At 46.5% G+C, this 21,673-nt stretch overlaps 1 protein-coding gene across 1 annotated transcript; it reads right to left on the bottom strand.

Annotated features, from left to right (window-relative positions):
* Window positions 1–13,123: 13,123 nt before the first annotated feature.
* Window positions 13,124–13,675, bottom strand: LOC125157770 (histone H2A-Bbd type 1-like). Its single transcript, XM_047844758.1, has one exon. It carries the CDS (start codon window positions 13,578–13,580, stop codon window positions 13,227–13,229), a length of 354 nt encoding a protein of 117 aa, XP_047700714.1. The 5' UTR covers window positions 13,581–13,675; the 3' UTR covers window positions 13,124–13,226.
* Between the last annotated feature and the right edge of the window lie 7,998 nt (window positions 13,676–21,673).

Below are 21,673 nucleotides of genomic sequence, written 5' to 3'. Positions count from 1 at the left end.
AGTATAGCGGTGGGAATGCTGAGCCCATCAGAGCAGTGCACAGGTAGGGATCTTCCCAGTTATTGCACTGCACACACACACACACAGTGGAGCTCTCCACAACTGCCCTGTTCACATCCCCAGCCTGGTCACTCTGCTGCATTGATGGGGTGCGGCTCCTCCTAACTGTTCTGTTCACAATGTACATTTATTTCACCACACCAATGTGATGGGGATTCTAATTGCCCTGTTTGCATACGCTGTCCACTTTACTACAGGGCACTGATGCGGCAGGGCTCCTCCTAAATGACCCACTCACATCACCTACCAGTTACTCCACTACAGTGGTGGGGCAAGGTTCAACCTAATTACCCCATGCATATACATAGCCTAATTAGTTGATTGCACTGAGCAGCAGGAGTCCTCACAATTGTCCTTTTCACTACCTTTGTACACTTACTCCCCTACAATGAGATAGTGGGACTCATCCTAACTACCCTGCATGCATACACTATATAGTTACTCCACTAGTGACGGGCAGGGCTCCACCTGATCGCCACATTAACACACACTGTCTAGTTACTCCACCACAGGGCTGCTCCCAATTGTCCCATTCATATATACTGTGTATTACTCTACTGTACTGATATTGTAGGACTCTTCCTAATTGCCTCATTGGCATACACTACAGTTACTCAACTGCACTGATGAGGCAGGTATTCTCCTAACATCCCCATTTGTATACACTGTCTAATCACTCTACTGCTCTAATGTGGGAGGACTCCTAAGAATTTCCTAGTTCATGTATACTGTCAGTTACTCCAGAGCACTGATGTGGATCTTCCCAAATGACTCCAGTCATAGACACTATACAGTTACTGCACTGCACCTATTGTATCTTCGTTGCTCTATACGCAGCCCTTATCTAGCTAAATAAGTTGTAAGGCTCCACATCTTCATATCCATAAAATATTCTTCCCAATTACACCAATGCATGGAAGATTTAGAGCTCTGTGTATTTGCTCCATCCACACTCTCATATCTAGTTATTCAGCTGCACTGAGGGGGTGGCGTTATTGCTTTGGGCCCAATACATATCCCCTGTCCCGTTATCCTACCATACTGGTAGTTTGGTGTTCTTGCTCTTTGTTGAGTTGGCATTTCACTACTCCTGACGGTGAACGGCTCCTCCTCTTTACCCCATTCATATATGCTGCTCATCAGTGCCACTGTACTGCCAGGGTTGGCATACTACTGACTGTCCTGTTTACATTCACTGTCCAGGCCCCAGTCCCATGACCGAGCAGGAAGGGCTCTTCCTGTTTGCTCTGTTCACTCCTTCAGCCCAGTAAATCCTACTTCACTGAATATTCAGAGGTCCTCCCGTTTGCCACGTCCACAACGCTGTCCAATCAGCCCATGCCCGTGATGAAGAAGGGCTTGTGCTCTTCATCCCATTCACATAAATGTCTCAATGACAGCCTTGCCCTGGTGGTGTGGGCATAATCCTCTTGCTGCTGCTGAAGTCCCCCGTCCAGTTATACCATCAAGATGCCAACACAGAGATCTTTCTCTTTGACCCATTCACACCCCACTCCACTTACATAACTGGGCCAATGGGAGGGGGAGGTTCCTCTTTGCCCCATTCTTGCCCAGTTTCCACTTGCGCCTTTTCAGTGGTGATATGCCCTGTTCACGTTCCCCCTCTACTTACGTGACTGCATCCATCTAATGAAGGTTCTCCTTTGCCCTGTCCTCATCAATTTTCCATTTGTACCACTGTAGCAGCAATAAAAGAATCTTACTCTTTGTCCCACTCCACTCCTAGGTATACATGGCAATGATGATGCATTTTTTCCTCTTTGCCCTTTTCACATTCCCTCTCCACATACACAACCACAACAGAGGACATAGGGCGGCTCCTATGTGTAGTTCCTAATGCACTCAGGTCACAGCACTATACCTGTGGTCTGAGGATGCTCCTAATAGTCCTCCTTATGCCTTGTGTCCAGTTACACCTATGGACTCACATTTCAGGGTTCCTATTATTTGCCCAGTTCATATCAACTATCCAGTACAGCATTGCCGGGGTGAGACTCCTTCCGTCACTGTGTTCCCATCACCCCTCCGATTCCACCAATGCACTAAAGTGGAAGGAATCCAACTCTTTATCCTGTTCAACTTCCCTATATTCCATTGGGCGATATGTGGGTTTTGTCTTTGCTCCTTTTACATCCATAACAACAGAAATGATGATGTGGGGTGGCTCCTGCTCGAGCAGTTCACTTCTTCTTTCCAGTTGCCCTCCACCCTGATGGTGCACTGCCCTTGAGCTCTTCACATGCCACGCACCTCTGCACTGATGGTGTGTGACTCCCGCCAGCTCCATTTTCAACCCCCGCCCAGGCAACGACTGTGCTGACGTGTGGTATCCCTCCTCATTGCCTCGTCCACACACCAGACCCAGTCCTACCATGGTACTAGGGTGAGAGGATACTCCAGGGTGCCTCTTTCACATCCCCTGAAAACCTTCACCACAATACTGACTATGCAGGGTTGTTCTTCTCTGCACCCCTCATATCACCTTTTCACTTAATGCTACTGATAGTGTAGGGATGAAATAACAGCATCAGGATTCTTTTCCTCCCCCTATTCACTTTCCCTACACCAAGGAAACCAATGTTCTTACGATGCATCCTTCCTCTTTTTATACCATTCACATCTTTTCTCTAGTTCAGCTGCCTCACTGATGGCACAGGGATACTCTTTTGCACAGATCAAATACCATGTCTACTCACACCACTGACTGACTTGCACTGACTGCAAGTCTCCTCCTGATGGGTCAGTTCACACCATCCTGGTAACAACTGTGCTCCTGGTGAGTACTTCTTCCTCTTTGCCCCCATCATACTCCCAGTCCCTGTGTAAACACAACGATGATGTGGACTGCTCTTCCCTGCACAATTACCCTTTCCAAGTTATGACCACCCTGATGGTGTAGGGATGCTCCCTTCTGTCCCGTTTATATCCCATGTCCAGTAGCACTTGTGGTACATGCTCGCTCTTTGCCAAGTCAGATCCCCTGGCCAATTACAGCAATGCATAAATGAGGTGGGGAACTCCCCTGTGGCCCACTCAGATCTCCTGTCCAGTTACAACACTGAAATGATGGTGTCAGGATCCTCTTCTTCGCTAGTCACAATTGATGCTATTATGCTACAGCACCAATGACTTGAGATTCCTCCTCTTCTTTGCCCCGTTCACATCTCCTGTCTGCTGAAACCACTGCATTGATGATGCAGGCTACTCTGTCTTATGCCACCCATGTCCATTTTCCTGTCATACTACTGCACTGATAGTGTGAGGATGCTTCTTTGTTTTTTTCCACCTCACTTTCCCTACTGAGGTACAACAGAATACAGAGGTCAGGGGACGCTCCTCTATGAGCTGTTTACAATCCAGAGTCCAGTTCCTCCCACTGCACTGATGTTGTGAGGTACTTTTCTTGGCCTCATACATAGGGCTTACCCCCACACTGATGGTATAGGGCTCCTTTCTGCCAGTTACTATCATCCTTCCCCCTCCACCACTGCTAATCATGGAAGGCTCTCCCTGGGCTTCATTCACTGACAGTGCAAGGCCCTCTTCTCTTCCCAGCTGCTACCCCATACCAAGTACACTGCTGCTCTGATGGTGCAGGTTTCTTCTTCAGTGTCCATTCCTGTCTCCTGCCAAGTATTCCACTGTCTTGATTATGCAAGACTTCATCTCTTTGCCTCGTCATACCCCACCTAGTTCCACCACTGTGGGGGGCCCTCCACTTTGCTCTGTTCACACCATACACAAGTCCATCAATGCCCTGATGACGTAGGGCTCCTTCTGTTGCTTTAACAATGCCATCCACTTACACCACTGCCCTAATGATGTCGGGCTGTGCCTTTCATTCCTTTCATTCATTCACAGCCTTTTCCGGGGCAGCACTAATGATGGCACAGGGCTCTTCCTCACTGCCTTGTTCATATTCCTATCTGGGTACCCACTGCACTGATGGTATAAGGGCTCTTTCTGTTTGCAGCTTTTGGTTCCACGGTGCACTTACACCATTGTGTTGATGACGCAGGGCTTCTCCCTTTCACACACTTTGCTTTTGGAGATGCTTCTTTTTACCTTGTTCACGTCCCCTGTCTCCTTCCATCACTGCACTAATGATGCCAGGATTCTCCTCTCTGCACCATTCTAATCCCCTTCCATAGAGACCACTGCCCTGATGGCGTGGGAATGTGCTTCTTTATTCCTTGCACATTCACATGCCAGTTACGGTATTACAGTGTTCATTTAGAAATGCTCCTCTTGTCTCGTTACATCTGTGTTCAGTTGCAGGACGATTGTGACAGTGCAGGACACCTTTTCTCCTCCTCATTTGTACAGCCTACCCCCTACACCAATGGAGTGAGGATGCTCTTCTTTGGCCCGTTCATTTGCATTTTCCAGTTACTCCACTGCCCTGTTCACCTCCCCTGCCAGGTACACAGGTACACACTGCACTGATGGTGCTTGCTGTCCTCCCTACCTTATGTGCATGCGCTGTCCACTTACATAAGTGAACTGAGAGGGGCATCTCCCCATTTGCTGAGTTCAGATCCACTGTCCAGGTAACTGCTGTGCCGATGGTACGAGGATCCTCCTCTGGGCCCCACTCACATCCCTTGCCCAAGTCACCACAATACTGAGGGTGTGGACTTCCTTCTCTTTGCCCCTTTCCTTCTTAAAAATACTGCTGCACCAATGTGTTGGGAGCCCTGTTCACATCCCCTTTCCAGTTATAACACCACACAGATGGCCTGGGGCTTCTCCTGTCTTGTTCATATCTGCGGTCTAGTTATACCACTAGCCCAACTCTTTCTGGTCTTTGGGTCTCCTGTCCAAGTAACTCCACTACACTGATGGTGTGGAGCTTCTCTTCTCTGACCAGTTCTCCCTCTTTTCCCAGTTACATCACTGTACCTAGGGTGAGTGGGTCCTCCTGGGTGCCCCATGACACTGCTGTCCAGATGCACCATAGCAGTGAAGGCCCGGGTATACCACTATCCAAGTATACAACTCCACGGATGGTGTGGGTTTCCTATTCTTTGCCCTTTTCACATTCCCTGTTCAGTTACAGCATTGATTTTTTTTTTAAATGTTTTATTTATCTTTAAGAGAAAGAGCGTGAGTGGGGAGGGGCAGAGAGACAGGGAGACGGAGGATCTGGAGGAGGCTCTGAGCTGCCAGTGCAGAGCTCTTTAGCTCTGGTCTGGAAGGGCTGTGAAAAGAAGAGATGGTAGGAACCAAAACACCAGCTTTTCAAAGATCTGAAATACTGGGCCTGTGGCCAGCTCTACGCTCTTGTAGGTTATATTGAGACATACTGACAATCTTAATGGGAGGTGGAAGGTTCACAGGTTCCCACTGAGCAAGTCCCATGACAACCACTACTGATTTTAGTTTGTTCCAATTTAAGAGATTTTCCAAAATGGTGTCCATGCCTAAGGTCACATGGATCAGAGACAGACTGGCTATCAGCACAGTAAATTTACTTAATTTCATAGATCAATCATAACACCGTGTGTGTCCTGTATGCTGTGAATGGGGTGACCAAATAGGCCCTGCATTTTAAATGGATGGCCATATTTTCTGAAAAGAGAAGAATTATCCAGAATAACTGACTTGTACCCAGTATCTAAAAGAGCCAGGGAAAGTTGGTTATTTTATGTTTTTCATAGGCTCTAGTAGCCTATCAGTTCCTGTGTGGCTATCTCCAGGCAGTGGGACAAAATCCAGGAAGTTGTCATCACCCTAGGGGAAGGGGCTAGATGACAGACACTGTCTAAGGTCAGAATAGGACATGGGGCATCAGGACTCCTCAAACTAGGAACTGATAATGCCAGCCTCTGGCCGAGCAGGGCTTCCCATATCAAATGAAGGAAACTTGCTAAGATAATCTAGCAAGTTCACCAATTGTTGGATTTTAAAGGTAGACTGGCCTGAAATTTTTTCATGAGGATTGCCCAGGTCTCTAAGGTGCCCAGATATAGGTTTATCTTGGGATGATGTTTGAAAGCTCTGTAGTGCCTCAGCAGGGGCTGGTTATAGATAGGGAAAAGGTCCTAAATTAAGAAATGCCTTCTTGAGTAGTCAGAGCATTTGAAATGGCTGCACAGCGATGAGGCCTGTGGGAACCCCGGGAAATGGTAGTTCCCCATGGAGAGATTTATGTGTGTATGTGTGGGGGGGTCATCACCAAGGGAAGGGTTCCAGATGTAGAGGAGGTTGCCGGGGGAAACTGCTTAGAGGATCAGCCAGTGGCTGGCTCTGATAAACTAAAACCTGCATATTATTGGGTGAGTCACTTTCAGGTCAACTAGGATACTTACTCCCTCTAGTGCTTCCCTAAATGTGTGGGCATAGCCCATAAGAGAAAGGACAGGTTTATAATTTGGCAGGGCCCTACTGAGGAAAAGTTCCTTGGATTCTGGGTCAAGGAGCGCAGACTCTGGGTATGAAATCACTTCATTATCTGCAGGATCAGGGTTTTCTACAAAACAATAAACCCACTGAACCATGCCAATCTTGAGTAATAATGTTTTGGCCTTCTCTTGCTGTTGTCATTTATCATGAGCGTGAGCAGAGATTGTGGCTATGCTAGGGTGAGCCCATTCCCAGGCCATAAAAATTCAGTGTAATAATAGAAGGGGCTCACCCGGCATAGCAATTGTCTAGGGGGCTGCTCTGACTGACCTCATAAGTGTCACCTTCAGCTGTTTGATAGGTATACTGAGTTAACGTACAAGTTGAGCCAGGGCACATAGGGAGTAGTCTAAACCTAGGTAAAAACTTCTCAGAGAACATTAGCATTAGGAGTCCTGGGTTCTTCCCACTAATTGCCTCATTTCTTGGACCATAAGCCAGAGCTTGGAGACAGTAGTAAAGATCTTTAGAACATAGTATGCCCACTTTTCCTGAATTCTCTCTGTACCAAGTCCTGTAAGGTGGTTTATACATCTAGCCTTGTAAAATTGTGAGTCTCTGTCTCAATTTCCTGTTCACTCCCCACAGTTTTAATCCGTTGGGTATTTACAAGAAATACCTGCAGCAATGGTTTGCTATCAGCCTCCCTTTCTAAGATATCATAGTCGAACTCCAAGGGGTCAACATTCACCTCTAAGAAGTCAAATGTGGCACTTCCTGATTTGTTCTTATGCTTTGTTTCTAAAATCAAAGCACTTGGAGCGATGACATACTAAGGTGTTAAGGACCACTTAAGAGTGCCCTTGTAGTATTCTACAAGTATTAATTAAAGTGAATACATCATCAGGAGTTTTGGAGATGCTGGAACTAGATGTTCCCTGTCCTTCCATTTTTTCATTAAATATTGTGCCAAGGGCCTCTAAGAATACAAACTCTTATAACCCACAGGGTTCAGAGACAAAGTGCAATACAGCAACAAGACAGACAAAATAGCAAAGGGGTTTGGGACCAACCCAAAAATGTGAGCAGGGAGCCACAGACTCTGTAAAAAGAGTGGACCACATCACTGGTCAGCAGGTCTCTTCAGTGTAAGGATATCTCTAGGTGAGCAGTTATCTGCTACAAGTCAGGCCAGTATGCCTACCACCTATAAGGAAGGAAGATGATTTTAGTTGAGTAGTTCCTAAAGACTTCACTCCTAGTGGAGGTTCAGTGGATCAGAACCACCTATATCAGGAGGGAGGTAACCACCTCCTGTTTCTTTGCAAGGACCTTCACACAGTGCAATGGCCAACTGCCCTAGGTTCTCTTCCTTAGATTAGGTGCATTGTAAACACTTAAGGAGCCAGATGGGGACCACCTTGCTCAGACTACAGCACCCTAAGCTAGACAACCACTTGGAGAGGACTAAGCTTTTTGAGCTCTGCTAAAATTTAGATTGCAGAGCCACTGCAATACCAGAAAGACACAACACAGTGTGATGGCCACTAAAGGACAAGCAGCCAACAGCTAGCCAGCAGTGCCTTCCCACGGTATTTGCTGTCTGTTGGATTCGTTTAGTAAACCTGGAGGCACGTCATCCCCATCTGTCATCAGACACCCTGCTCACTGCACCAACGGTTTCCAAATGTACCCAAGATTTGTTTAATCACATAAAGTAAGATTACAGTCATAAGAAACAATTGCCTTTCAAAGAACAGCTTATTACTCACAGTTCCCCAGAAGGCAGAAGGCCCGGCAAGTCACACGGGCTCACTTGAAGGGAGATGCAGACAGACGGATCAAGTGGAATTGGGACCTTTATTACTCCATCAGTGAGAAGTAACTAGGTAAAGACATCGCCTACTAGGCAGGAAGCAAAACACATTGGAGCTAGTGAGTGGCTGGAGGGTTTATAAGATGACTTCATGCTCAGGGTAACACTGGGATGATGGAGATGTAGAAAATATCGGGCTGTTAGAATAGCTCAATGACTTCATGATGCCAAATCATCAATTACAGAATATCAAAAACAGTTATTAAGTTATCACAGCCTACCACTCATAAGCCTCCGGCCCAGTACTCCCCTAGGCTGAATGCTCCTACCAGCCACACACGCCCAGTCAGATCCTCCCCTATTCCTGTCTGTACCCTCCACCTCTACAGCTCTTGCTGAATACTCTCCCAGGCTGTCTGAATCCTCCACTTATGTACATCTTACATGATACTCCCCTAAAATGGCTTTTAATTTCACCCATGCACCTCCTGTCCAGTCCTGCCATAGACTAGGTGCTACCTCTTTCCATGTACCACCTTCGGTGTCTTCTCCTAAGGCACGTGTTCATCTACCATTTAGGTCCTTCTGAGTCCTTCCCTAGTCTGAATACCTTTTCCTCCCTTGCACTTCCTGTCAAGCCTCACTCAAGGTTACGTACACCCCCCACTCAAGGGCCTCTTGTAGGGTCATCTCCTAGGTTGGCTACACCCACCAATGCCATACCTGTTGCTGGTTCCTTCACCAGGCTGGTTTCCCTCTATCCATGCACAGCCAAGAATCCTCCTCTAGGCCAGATGCTCCTTTCAACCATGCACAACCTTCTAGGTCTTACCACAGGCTGGATGTTTCCTCCATTCATGCAACTCCTGCCCAATCCTCCTCTAGGCTGGTTTCTCCCTCTTCCCAAGCACCTTCTAATCTATCAGGCCCTAGCATGGCTGCACCTTGCACACATGCACCACCTTCTGAGGCCTGTCCTAGAGTTGCTGCATCCTCCACTTGTGGACATCCTGATGACTCCTCACCTAACCTGGATACAGGCTTCCAGGACCGTGCACTTCCAGCTTATTCTCAGCCAGGCTTACTGCACCTCCCCCAATGCACCCTCTGACAAGTGCTTTATTTAGGTATAAAGTTCTTGATTATTAAATGTTAGCAGCTAATTGATTCTCTTTTAAAACATCTGTGTAGGACTATCAAACCCATCTGCTGTCCAGATTAAGCCTGTGAACTGCCTTTTTATAATTTATGCTTTAGAAATGATTTACTGAAACGCTGTATAAATGATTCATAGATAGTCATGTTATTCTTGAATTCTATTTTGGGGCTCCAAAGGCCCTTTCTGAAAAGTCAGTGGTCTCCCTCTGGCCACATCCTATAGAATCTGTCAGATTCAGGGACCAAAGGAGCCTGGGCCTTCAAACGTCTCTGTTCCCGGCGTGCCTCGGTGGCTCAGTCAGTTCAGTGTCTGACTCTTGGTTTCAACTCAGGTCATGATCTCACAGTTCATGAGTTTGAGCTCCGTGTCAGTCTCTGTGCTGACACTGCAGACCCTACTTGGGATTCTCACTCTCCCTCTCTCTCTCTGTCCCTTCCCGGGTAGTACATCCTCTCTCTCAAAATAAATAAATAAACATTAAAAATAAAAAACACTTCTGTCCCTAAAATTTTTCTCAGTGGGAGACTGGCCTAATACACATACCTTGTGCTCATGCTATGCCTGAGCCCACACAACCCTCCAGGTTTCCCCCCAGACTCAACTCTTGGGCTCATCTCTTCTCACACATTATGTTTTCTACTGTGCTGACCCGTGTCTGACTCCACCTTGCCCTGATACACTTTTTGATTCCAGACCTAGTTTGGCAGCTACACCCCCCTCCCAGCCCAGCCCCTATCCCTACTCACTCCAGTTTTTGTTTCCCATTCCAAACAGGGCACTGGTCATCAATGGTGTCCTGAATCCAGGGCCCAAGCAAGAGCTGATACTTCCTCAACATCCCACACCTCCTACTTTTTTGAAACGCACAAAGAACCTAACCTTGGTGGTTCATTCTTTCCCAAAAGCAGTGATTCACCCTCTCCACCTGCCTCCCCTGAGTGGAGGATTCCTGTGCACGTGTAGGAGGGGGATTTGGCAGGGGCTGCATTTACACCCATCCTGTACTGGCCCTGGCCCCAATGTTTCCTGTGAAATCCACAAGCATAGCTGAAGCACAGTTCTTAAAGGGATGGCAGTAGTGCTCTGCCCGATTGTCCAAAGCCCTTGTGACTGAAGATGGCTTGCCAACACGAGTCCCTGAAGCTCCATCTCCAAATTCCAGGTGGATGCTGGATAGTCTGAAGGAGCCCAGGAAGTCTGGCTCCCTACAGGTGTCACAGAGACCATTAGTGTGGACTACTGCATGGACTGTAAGGTTACCACCTGACCACACAGGTCTCCTAACCAGACATGGATTATCCATCTACTCTCACATCTCCAGCCTTTAAAGAATTCCTCAGCTGTGCTTCTGGTGAAATACGCAGGAGACTATTTTGTGCTAAAACAAGCCAAAGCCATGAGCCAAACCAACTGCTTCTAAAAATCAGACAGCTTTTTAACCAACATATCAAGATCTTAGCACACTGACTGATTCCCTGGCATGATCCACCCTGGAGGCAGTCCCTGTTGGCTGAAGGACACTGAAATATGAGAAACCATGCCCTGGTCACAAAGAAACTCAACTTCAGGGATGAGGTGGCAATGTGGCTGCTATCCTGTAACCAGGTGAAGGCGAATCTCCACCTGCAACTGCGAGACAGAGAGAGAGAGAGAAAGAGAGAGATACCTGCTTGCTACTCAAATGAACACAGGAGTAACAGTTGAGCTTGGCTAAGGCAAAGAGGGCTTCCTGGCTCTCTACAATAAATCACAACTTGGAAAGGCAGACATCTTGACAGTGAGGTTTCTGTAACTATTTGGTTGAATGGCATTGTGGAGCAAGAAAAGTTTCTTGGATTTGTACGAGCACATATTCAAATCAGCTCTAAACACAACCCTGATACTATTATTGTCAGGACACTCCTATGAAGTAGGTAAAGGCTAAACCAACACCATACTTTAAAAGATGGTGGCAGGAAGCAGAGAGAGGGTGAGTCCCCAGGCAGAGGGGAGCAGAGAGGAAACCAGGCTGAGGCCTGTCTGGTTCCTGGGTGTACCTCTGGCTGCTTCCTCTGCGTGGCACTCTGTCTCTCCCCAAGGTTCAGCAGGCTGCGGTCTCACAGCCAGTGGCCCAGGCCCCCGGCCATCGCGTGAGATCCAGGCCAGGGGCACCTGGGGAAGCACGCCTAAGCATGTGGTCTACAGAAAGGGAGAGACGTGCAGCTACACACTCAGGGCGCAGCCTGTGCCGGGCGCTGCGCTATGCGCCAGTTGACAGGCACGCAATGACTTAATCTTTGCAAAAATCCAAAGATGGGGGAACCCTTATTATCCCCATTTCACACGGGAAAGTGCTTTTCAGAGGCAACAGAGGAGTGTCCCACATCACATGGCCACAAAGTGGTGAACTGGGATGGCCAACCCAGCTCCTCTGATCCCTTTGTCGACGCTGCCTAGGCAACCTCTGACCAGCCCTCTGTGACAGTCCAGGGGGCTGTGGGGGGGGGGGGGGCCTTGAGCACATGATGAACCGGAGAAAATGTTAAGTGTTGACAGTCACAGGAAGGGGAAAGACTGCCAGAACACTTGACGTGACAACTCTTTTTAACCCAAAACACCACAAGAGTCTTTGTAAGAACTGTATGTCCTCCCGAGTCCAGCACTTGGGACAGAACTTACACGGAACACACTTGTACCTCTCCAAACACGTATTCAGCCACTGATAACTCTATGTTGCTCCATCAAGTATATGATCGTAGACGGGTTAGGTGTTTCATGGAGAATGAGATTACTACAGGAGTTTATAATGGAGTATATTTCTAAATAAATCTATTAACAATAACCATTAAGAACTTCATAGGATTGGGACACCTGGGAGGCTCAGTCAAGGGTCTGCCTGTTGGTTTTGGCTCAGGTCATGATCTCACAGTTCCTGGGATCGAGCCCCGCATCGGGCTCTGCGCCGGTGGTAGGGAGTTCCCTTGGGATTCTCCCTCTCCCTCTCGTTCAGCCCCTTCCCTGTATGCTCTCTCTCAAAATAGAGAAACATCAACAAATGGTTTTTAAAAAGAACGTCTAGGATCGCATGTCTTAGGCCAGATGCTACCTTTCATAGTACTATACGGGTGACCAGGGTCCGCGAGAGAGGGCAGAAGGATATACTCCACAGAGTACCGCAGCACTAGCTAATAATCCCTACCTCGAGCCCTTTTTTGGAATGAGGTGGGGTATAAGGCCATCAAATCAACCCGAGCATAGTTCCTTCTACGTGTACCTCTTCATGGTTTCCCCGTCGCTCCTCAATCTTCACGCGAAGCCCTGGCCCGTTAAGTGCGTGTCGGCTGCTATGCCACCCTCTCCACCCACCCCCACTGCCATCACCTCCTGACTTCCACATGGTCTCCGGTCAGGAATAAGGCCTGTGGCACCTCAGTCGTGGTCTTCAGCCCCCACCCTCCTTCTGGGCATTCAACATGCCTGGGAGAGCCACCCCCACCCCGCCAGCCTCCTGGCCTCACAAGCCTGGACTGGCTCAGCGCCAGGGAGGAAGTCTCTTCCCCCTGACCCGCTACTCCCTCAGGGCCACTTCCCGCACTGTCCCCAGCGAAACCACTCCCCGAAATGCCCGAGTCCAGCATCCCACACTGACCGCCCCGCCCACCCTCCACCTCCCGTGGGAGGTCTCCTCCCGGATGTCGGACAGACACCTCCGGCTACCTCCGAATGACAGAAACAGACACCGGTCAGAGGCACGGCCCTGGAGTTAACTCCTTTAATGTCACGTGCAGACACAAGGCCTCCCTCATCTGTGGGCGGCTTCGGGGTCCGGACGAGGGGGCGCGGGCATCACCACTTCCGAACTCGGGGCATCCCATCCACCCGAGGGGAGGTGGTGTTCTCGAGGAGACCCCTGAGGTGCTGGCTGCTGCCCAGGGCTCGCTGCACGTGCTCCGGGGTGATGCGCATCTTGTGGCTGTCCAGAGCCTCCTTGCCCGCCAGCTCCAGGATGTTGGCCGTCAGGTACTCGAGAACGGCGGTCAGGAAGACCGGGGTGGACGCGCTCAGGCGCGGGGCGTAGCGACCCTCTCGCAGCAGGCGCTCCACGCGGCTGACCGGGAATTGCAGCTCGGCTCTCCTGGAGCGGGACACCGCGTGCCTCCTCCGTCTGCGACGGTGCCGGCGGCGGCGCCTCCCAGACATGCCGCGTGCTGGGTTGGAACCCGATCGGCCCGGCCTGACCGTCCCGCTGGCCCGAGGGTGGCAGGATGTCGGCGCCGACTCCTACCAAGTGTGCCCCTCACTGGTCAGGGAGCTGCTTATATGACACCTCCGACATTATGATGTCACTGGTGTCACTGGTGTCACTGTGCCCTGCTCAGGACTGGCCTGGAAACATCCGTGACAGAAACCTGGTCTCCCTGTTGACTGCACTGGACCCTCTTTACGAGGGAACTCTTTCTCCTGGCCCTCAACAGTCTAGTACAAACAAGAACGGGAACCTTTCCACTGACACAGTGCTCTGTCTTGAGGACACTCCCCTCCAGGTTACCTGGTCCCGGCCTTCCACGGTCTTTGAGCTCTTTGACAGCCCTTTGTAAATTGCCAGTCACGGGCACACATACTGAACGCTTTGTCCAGTAGAGGTCCAAACTAAACCCAATTTTGCCCCCGTTGACACATTTAAAGATTATCAATATTTCTACGTTCTTTGGATTCTCTTCTGGATTGGTTACAATATCCGCCAATTCCTCATCAGTGAAGACTCTTAACACATTTTCATGTTACATCGATATAAAGGTCATGAGTTCACTCTCTTTGAAAATATCTTCTAACTGTTTTGGAGGTCACAGTGATATGCCCACTAGATTCACCAGTCAGAGCCAGATAAAATTCAAAGACAAAAAAGTGTACCTCATTCTCAGTTAATACCCAGGGGTGTCTCATTTCTTCTAGGTGAATCCAAAGCACCAAGAGCACTTTGTTGATTTTTTCTAATTTAAATTTTTAATACTTTTAATTTCCTTCTCTGCTAACTTTGTGTTTCTGTTTCATTTTTGTTCATTTACAGCCAATGATTTATTTTTATCGTTAACCAAAATGACTGGGGGGGGGGGGTGCCTGGGTGGCTCAGTCAGTTAAGCATCCAACTCTTGATTTTGTTTCGGGTCATGAGCTCAGGGTTCACGGGTTCAAGCCCCACGTTGGGCTCCACTCTGGCAATATGGAGCCTGCTTGGGATTCTGTCTCCCTCTCTCTCTGCCCTTCCCCTGCTTGCTCACTCATTCTCTCCCTCTCACAATAAACATTTTTTAAAAAAATGGTTCAGAGTTTGGTTTTAGGATCTGACCATGTGGAAATCTCTCAAAATGAGTCCAAAGAGATCTAGTTTCTTTTGGGTGAAAGACAAAACACAACCTCATTTTCCAGTCTTTGTTCAAATCCATCAAGAACTGCATACTCTCTGAGGGGAGAAGAGCTTTTTGATATCTGGACTGATGAGATTTGCTGTTTCTGTGTTATACTTGACATATGCCTGAAATTATAGGATTGAAGCTATAAGCTCTACTTGTCTGGGCCCATATGTCTCTGTCTTTAATACACAAAGGTCTTCACCTTTGATTGTGTGAGTGTACGATGTTTTCCTACCTCTGAATGATATTAACAGATTGTAAAATCTCTTAAATTAAGGGAGCTCTGTTCTTAAATAGCATTTCTAGATAAATAATTGCTTACACACATTGAGTATTTCCAAATTTTCTTGAAAATAAGGAAACTGAACTATGATACTTTAAATGAGGTAGATTTAAACAATATATATTCTCCCAGAAACTAAATCACAACTATTTTAAGATATCAAATTCAATTTAAGTAAATCTTTAGCAAACAGGACTAGTTCAATCGTTTAGATTTAATGAAAACAACTAAGTCCTTTCTCTTTTATCAGTGTTAACTATAACACAAATATGCATTTATCTACTACTCAGGTATGTTCTTCCTAAACTTATAAGCTTTTACTGACCACATAAACTGGTGTTAATGTATTTTATGTTTAAGATTATGATATATATATATAAATTTATAATTAACCAAATTGAATCACTGGTTGGACAAACTTCATTCTACAAAGCAATCACGTTTCATAGTATGCCAACGAGAAGATAATTTTTAAGATTTCTAGATAATGCATAACTTTGGACTGATAGTTAATGGGCATTCAATACATAGCTAATTTTTTTAATGTTTATTTATTTGAGAGGCAGAGAGAACAAGTAGGGAAGGAGAAGACAGAGAGGGACAGAGAGCCCCAAGCAGGCTCACCGAGCCCTGTGAAAGACTCTAATGAATTGTGAGATCATGACCTGAGCCGAAACCAAGAGTTGGATGCTTCACTGAATGAGCCACCCAGGCATCCCATAGATGCCTAATTTTTAAGACACAATGTTGAAACACTGATAACTAGGTATAATTCTAGTTCATATATTTTTGCTTCTTATTTGCATATGCTACAAAGAGGCTCTATTTCTGAGCCTGCCCATGACCATGGTCATTTCTGCCACAGTGAGAAGTTATATAAGTATGTGGCTGAGTAATTCTGGGATAGGTGTGTTCATGAAATCTGCTAAATCCACTAACATGAAAGAAATTCACAATTATTCACCCTGTAGTTTTCACAATAAAATACAAGTGATTTTGCTTAAAAGTTATAACTAACATACATGAGTGAGAGTCCACTAGGAGTTTCAAGATGACGTGGGTTTTCTGTTTCTTTGTTTAAAACAGAATGTTTCTGTTATGGAGTAAAACGGCATGTTGGTTCAGAATGTAACAGACAAATTTGAAGGACAAAACCCGAATGCACACAGAACGTTACGGGAGGTTTGCAAAAAGAGAATCTGAAAAGGAACAAAATTAAAAAAAATTTTTTTTCCAAATCTGGTTCAGTTCTAATAAGTTTGTTCACAAGAATTTCAAAGAGCTCCTGGACCCTTCAGAATCAAATATTAGTGTTGGAAGACCTAGCCTCAGCTTTCAGACAACGAAATAAAAGGCATCCAAATTGGCACAAAAGAAGTCAAACCTTCACTCTTCGCAGAGGATGTGATACTCTACACGGAAAACCCAAAAGTTTCCACCAAAAAACTGCTAGAGATGCTAGAGGAATTCAGGAAAGTCGCAGGATATAAAATCAATGTACAGAAATCGGATGCATTTCTATACACCAGTAATGAGGCGGCAGAAAGAGAAACGAGGAATTGATCCCATTTATACACTGCTCCAAAAACCTTAATATACTTAGGAACAAACCTAACCAAAGAGGTAAAAGATCTGTACACTGAAAACTATAGAAAGCTTATGAAAGAAATTGAAGAAGACACAAAGAAATGGAAAAACATTCCATGCTCAAGGAATGGAAGAACAAATATTGCTAAAACGTTGACACTACTGAAAGCAATCTACACATTCAATGCAACATTATCAAAATAACACCAGCATTCTGGGGTGCCTGGGTGGCTCAGTCAATTAAGTGTCTGAATTTGGCTCAGGTCATGATCTCACAGTTTGTGGGTTTGAGCCCCGCGTCGGGCTCTGTGCTGACAGCTCAGAGTCTGGAGCCTGTTTTGGATTCTGTGTCTCCTCCTCTGTCTGCCCCTCCCCTGCTCATGCTGTCTCGCTCTGTCTCTCAATAATAAGTAAACGTTAAAAAACATTTAAAAAAAAGAAAAGAAAAGAAAACCAAAGCTGGAGGCATCACAATCCCAGACTTTATATTACAAAGCTGCAATCATCAAGACAGTACAGTACTGGCAGAGAAACAGACATAGATCAATGGAATAGAATGGAGAACCCAGAAATGGACCTACAAATATATGGCCAACTAATCTTCGACAAAGCAGGAAAGAATATCCAATGGAAAAAAGACAGTCTCTTTAGCAAATGGTACTGGGAGAACTGGACAGAAACATGCAGAAGAATGAAAACGGACCACTTTCTTACACCAGACACAAAAATAAATTCAAAATGGATGAAAGAGTTTAACATCTACAATCAGTTGACTATAAGGAAAGGAAATTACCATCACACAATCAGTTGAAAGTCTAAAGAACAAAAACTGAGATTTCTTGGCAAAGAATTTGGCCACACTGTAACGTAGAAATCTGGCCAGAGTTCCCAGCCTGCTGGACTGCCTTACAGAATTAGGACTTGTTAGATCAGATAACCACATGAACCAATCACATGTATATGTACACACATGCAGAGATAAGATATAGATAGATATAGATATAGATATAGATATAGATATAGATATAGATATAGATATATCCTATTGGTTCAGTTTTTTTTTTCTGGAGAACTCTAATGCACCAAGGGGATTTTATTAAAATCCATAAGTCTAGAACCGATTCCATACTTTTTTGAAAAAGGGTAACATCATTATGCTTACAGACACTGAGTCAAAAACTCTTTTTCTGCCTTTTCTTTTACATATGACAGAAAAAGGTAATTTCACCTGTAGTTGCACTTTTATTGTTATGCCCTCCCACAAGAGTTTTACTTATGAGAATTATCACCAAGTTGATCTCAGCCATAAGTATCTGTCTCCTCCAGTTTGTTATTTTGATTTACACTGATGCTTCCCTGAAGGCCTTATAAGCCATCTACAGCCCAGAGATTTTGCCTTCAGCAACTAAGGATGGTCTCAGAACCATAAAAAAGGACAGTAACTTAGACACCTCAAGAATAAACTCTTAAGCACAGGCTTCTGATGTCATCACATAATCACCTTTAAGATCATGTCAGTGGACAGAGAATCTCAAAAACACCTTATTTGAGGGGGTGGGTTCATGACACAACTATTACAATGCCCAGTGGAAGAAGACCTGGATTTGCAAATTGAAAGGCCTGAACCATAAAATCAGTCCTTGATCCTAACCCTTTCTGAAATAAAACACAAGTAAAAGTTCTTGAGAGTTGTTGCTCGTGCTTACCCAGAGATCCAATAAACCCCGACATCTCTGTATCCAAGAGAGTAGCTTCTTTATCCCAGAGGAGAGTATTACACACTTTCTCTCTTGAGGCTCATCTCTCAGGCTATAGTAGCAGAGGAGCCCCAACAACAGGTACGAGAACAGGACTGGCATACTCACTGTTCTGCCCATTGGCCATGGGACGTTTGGAGAGTTGAGGGTCAGCTCTGGGCCAAAGTGGCCTCAGCTATAAAATGGACACCCTAAAAAATAATTCCTGTCCTCTGTGCCCCACTTACCCACTGTCAGTACAGACTTCTGTTGGGAAAAGCTCAGACTGGTAATTGTACACCTTGAGCAGACCTCTGGAACAATTTTGTCCAACCTCCTCATTTTATAGCTGTGGAAGCTGATGCGCCCCCAAGGAAACCACACCCGTGGGAGACCAGAACCTGACTTTCCTCCCTCTTCTGGCACTCTTCTGTCCCAGGATGTCATGAAAGCTCTCTCCTCCACAGTCGAGTTGGTGAATTCCTTTCATCCTATGTGCCAGAACCCAAGCGTCCCACAAGGACACTACCTGACCTGCCTCCTTGCCGCCAACCGGTTTCCTTTCGATTTTGTTTAAAAAGATGCAGTGGAGAGAGATTTTCCCCGCAGCGATTTCAAAACCCTAAATACATGACGTACCAGTCTTCTGTTTTCATGAAGGACTCTGAAGCAGAAACACTAAATGAAACATCAAATACAGGTCCTATTCGAGGCCTTTCCTAGATTTGAAACCATACTCCTTAAAGAGTAAGATAAAATAAATTCACTCTTACAGTGCTATCCAAATGTGATTTAGGGACTGATGTAGATCATTAAATTATGTTACTGATTAGCGACGACCGGTTCGGAAATGGTCGGCCTTTAGCGACCTTTACAGCAATCATGGGTTTTGCCACAACATTTAAGTGAGTGGAGTCTTCTTGTTGAACAGAGTATATACTAGTTCAGATGGTGCTGAATTCGAGTGAAGAGTCAAATGTAAACTCCATTCTAGTCCTACGAAAATAGGACCACATATCAGTTCACAATCTATCTGAACAACAGAAAATACTGGCCCCATACCAAAGACAGCTGTGAGGAGCACTGTGCTGTTCTAATCTATTGAAGGAGAGAACTTTACCCTTCAGAAAACTGGTGTTAGGATGGTGAGGATAACGAACTCAAGCAACTTTAAGAGACGGGACGGTACTGTAAAGGAGTGACGTGGGTCATACATGAGATACAACGGCGAAGGGTGAGCACTGTGGCAAACCAGAGAGGCCCAGTAGTCACGGGACAGCAGCCAGACATCTTCATGTGACAATAAACACGTGTGTGCAGACATGTTGACTTCACCCGAGAAGCCAGTGACTGAGGTTTTTATGTTAAAAATTCTTTATTTTAAATGCTGGCAGCTGATTAATTTTCCTGTAAATACATCACTGTAGGCCTAATGATCCCATCTGCTACCTGCATTCTGGCCACATCCTGTAGGATGTCAGATTGAGGAACTAAGGGAGCCTGGGCCTTCAAACGTCTCTGTTCCCAAAGGCTGTTCTCAGTGGGAGCCCAGCCTAATCCCCATGCCTTGTGCTCATGCCAACCCCGAGCCCACACAACCTTCCAGATTCCCCCAGACTCAACTCTTGGGCTCATCTCTTCTCACACATTATGTTTTCTGCTGTGCTGACCCGTCTCTGACCTCAGCCTGTCCTCATACACCTTTGGATCCCACACCTAGTTTGGCAGCTACACACCCTCCAGCCCCGGACCCCACTCACTCTGGTTTTAGTTTCCCATTCCCAACAGGGCACTGGTCATCAACGGTGTCCTCCCTCCAGGGCCCAAGCTAGAGCTGATCCTTCCTCACCATCCTCCACCTCCTACTTTTTTGAAATGCACAAAGGGCCTAAACTTGGTGGCTCATTCTTTCCCAGGAGCAGTGATTCCCCCTCTCCACCTGCCTCCCCTGAGTGGAGGATTCCTGTGCACGTGTAGGAGGGGGATTTGGCAGGGGCTGCATTTACACCCATCCTGTACTGGCCCTGGCCCCCATGTTTCCTGTGAAATCCACAAGCATAGCTGAAGCACAGTTCTTTTTTTTTTTAATTTATTATTTATCGAGAGAGAGAGAATGAATGAATGAATGAATGAATGAATATATGAATGAATCCCAAGCAGGCTCCATGCTGTTAGCACAAAGCCCAACATGGGGCTCCGTCCCAAGAACCATGAGATTATGACCTGAGCTAAAACCAAGAGTCAGCCGCTTAACTGGTTCAGTCACCCAGGCTCCCCTGAAGTACAATTCTTAAAGGGATGGCAGTATTGCTCTGCCTGATTGTCCCATGCCCCTGTGACCACAGAGGGCTTGCCAACACAGGGTCATTAAACCTTCAAATTCCACTTTGGACACCAGACAGTGTGAAGGAGCCCAGGAAGTCTGGCTCCCTACAGGTGTCACAGAGACCATTAGTGTGGACTACTGCATGGACTGTAAAGTGACCACCTGACCACACAGGTCTGCTAACCCAACGTGGTTTATCCACCTACACTCACCTCTCTGGCCTTAATGTTTATTTTCAAGAGAGAGAGAGAGAGAGAGAGAGAGAGAGAGCAAGCAAGCAAGCAAGGGAGGGGCAGAGAGAGAGGGAGACACAGAATCCGAAGCAGGGTCCAGGTTCTCAGCTGTGGGCACAGAGCTGGATGTGTGACTCAAAACCACGAACCATGAGACCATGACCTGAGCCAAAGCTGGACGCTTAACAGACTGAGCCCCTGAGGTGCTCCTCTCTGGCCTTTATAAATTCCTTTGCTGGGCCTTCTGGTGAAGTACCCAGGGGACTATTTTGTGCTAAAACAAGCCAAAGCCATGAGCCAAACCAACTGCTTCTAAAAATCAGACAGCTTTTTAACCAACATATCAAGATCTTAGCACACTGACTGATTCCCTGGCATGATCCACCCTGGAGGCAGTCCCTGTTGGCTGAAGGACACTGAAATATGAGAAACCATGCCCTGGTCACAAAGAAACTCAACTTCAGGGATGAGGTGGCAATGTGGCTGCTATCCTGTAACCAGGTGAAGGCGAATCTCCACCTGCAACTGCGAGACAGACAGACAGAGAGAGAGAGAGAGAAATACCTGCTTGCTACTCAAATGAACACAGGAGTAACAGTTGAGCTTGGCTAAGGCAAAGAGGGCTTCCTGGCTCTCTACAATAAATCACAACTTGGAAAGGCAGACATCTTGACAGTGAGGTTTCTGTAACTATTTGGTTGAATGGCATTGTGGAGC

The sequence above is a fragment of the Prionailurus viverrinus genome, chromosome X (genome assembly GCF_022837055.1).
Source record: "Prionailurus viverrinus isolate Anna chromosome X, UM_Priviv_1.0, whole genome shotgun sequence".
Taxonomy (NCBI): Eukaryota; Metazoa; Chordata; class Mammalia; order Carnivora; family Felidae; genus Prionailurus; species Prionailurus viverrinus.
Note: the sequence above shows the minus strand (reverse complement) of the source record. Positions and strands in the feature narration are given on the sequence as shown.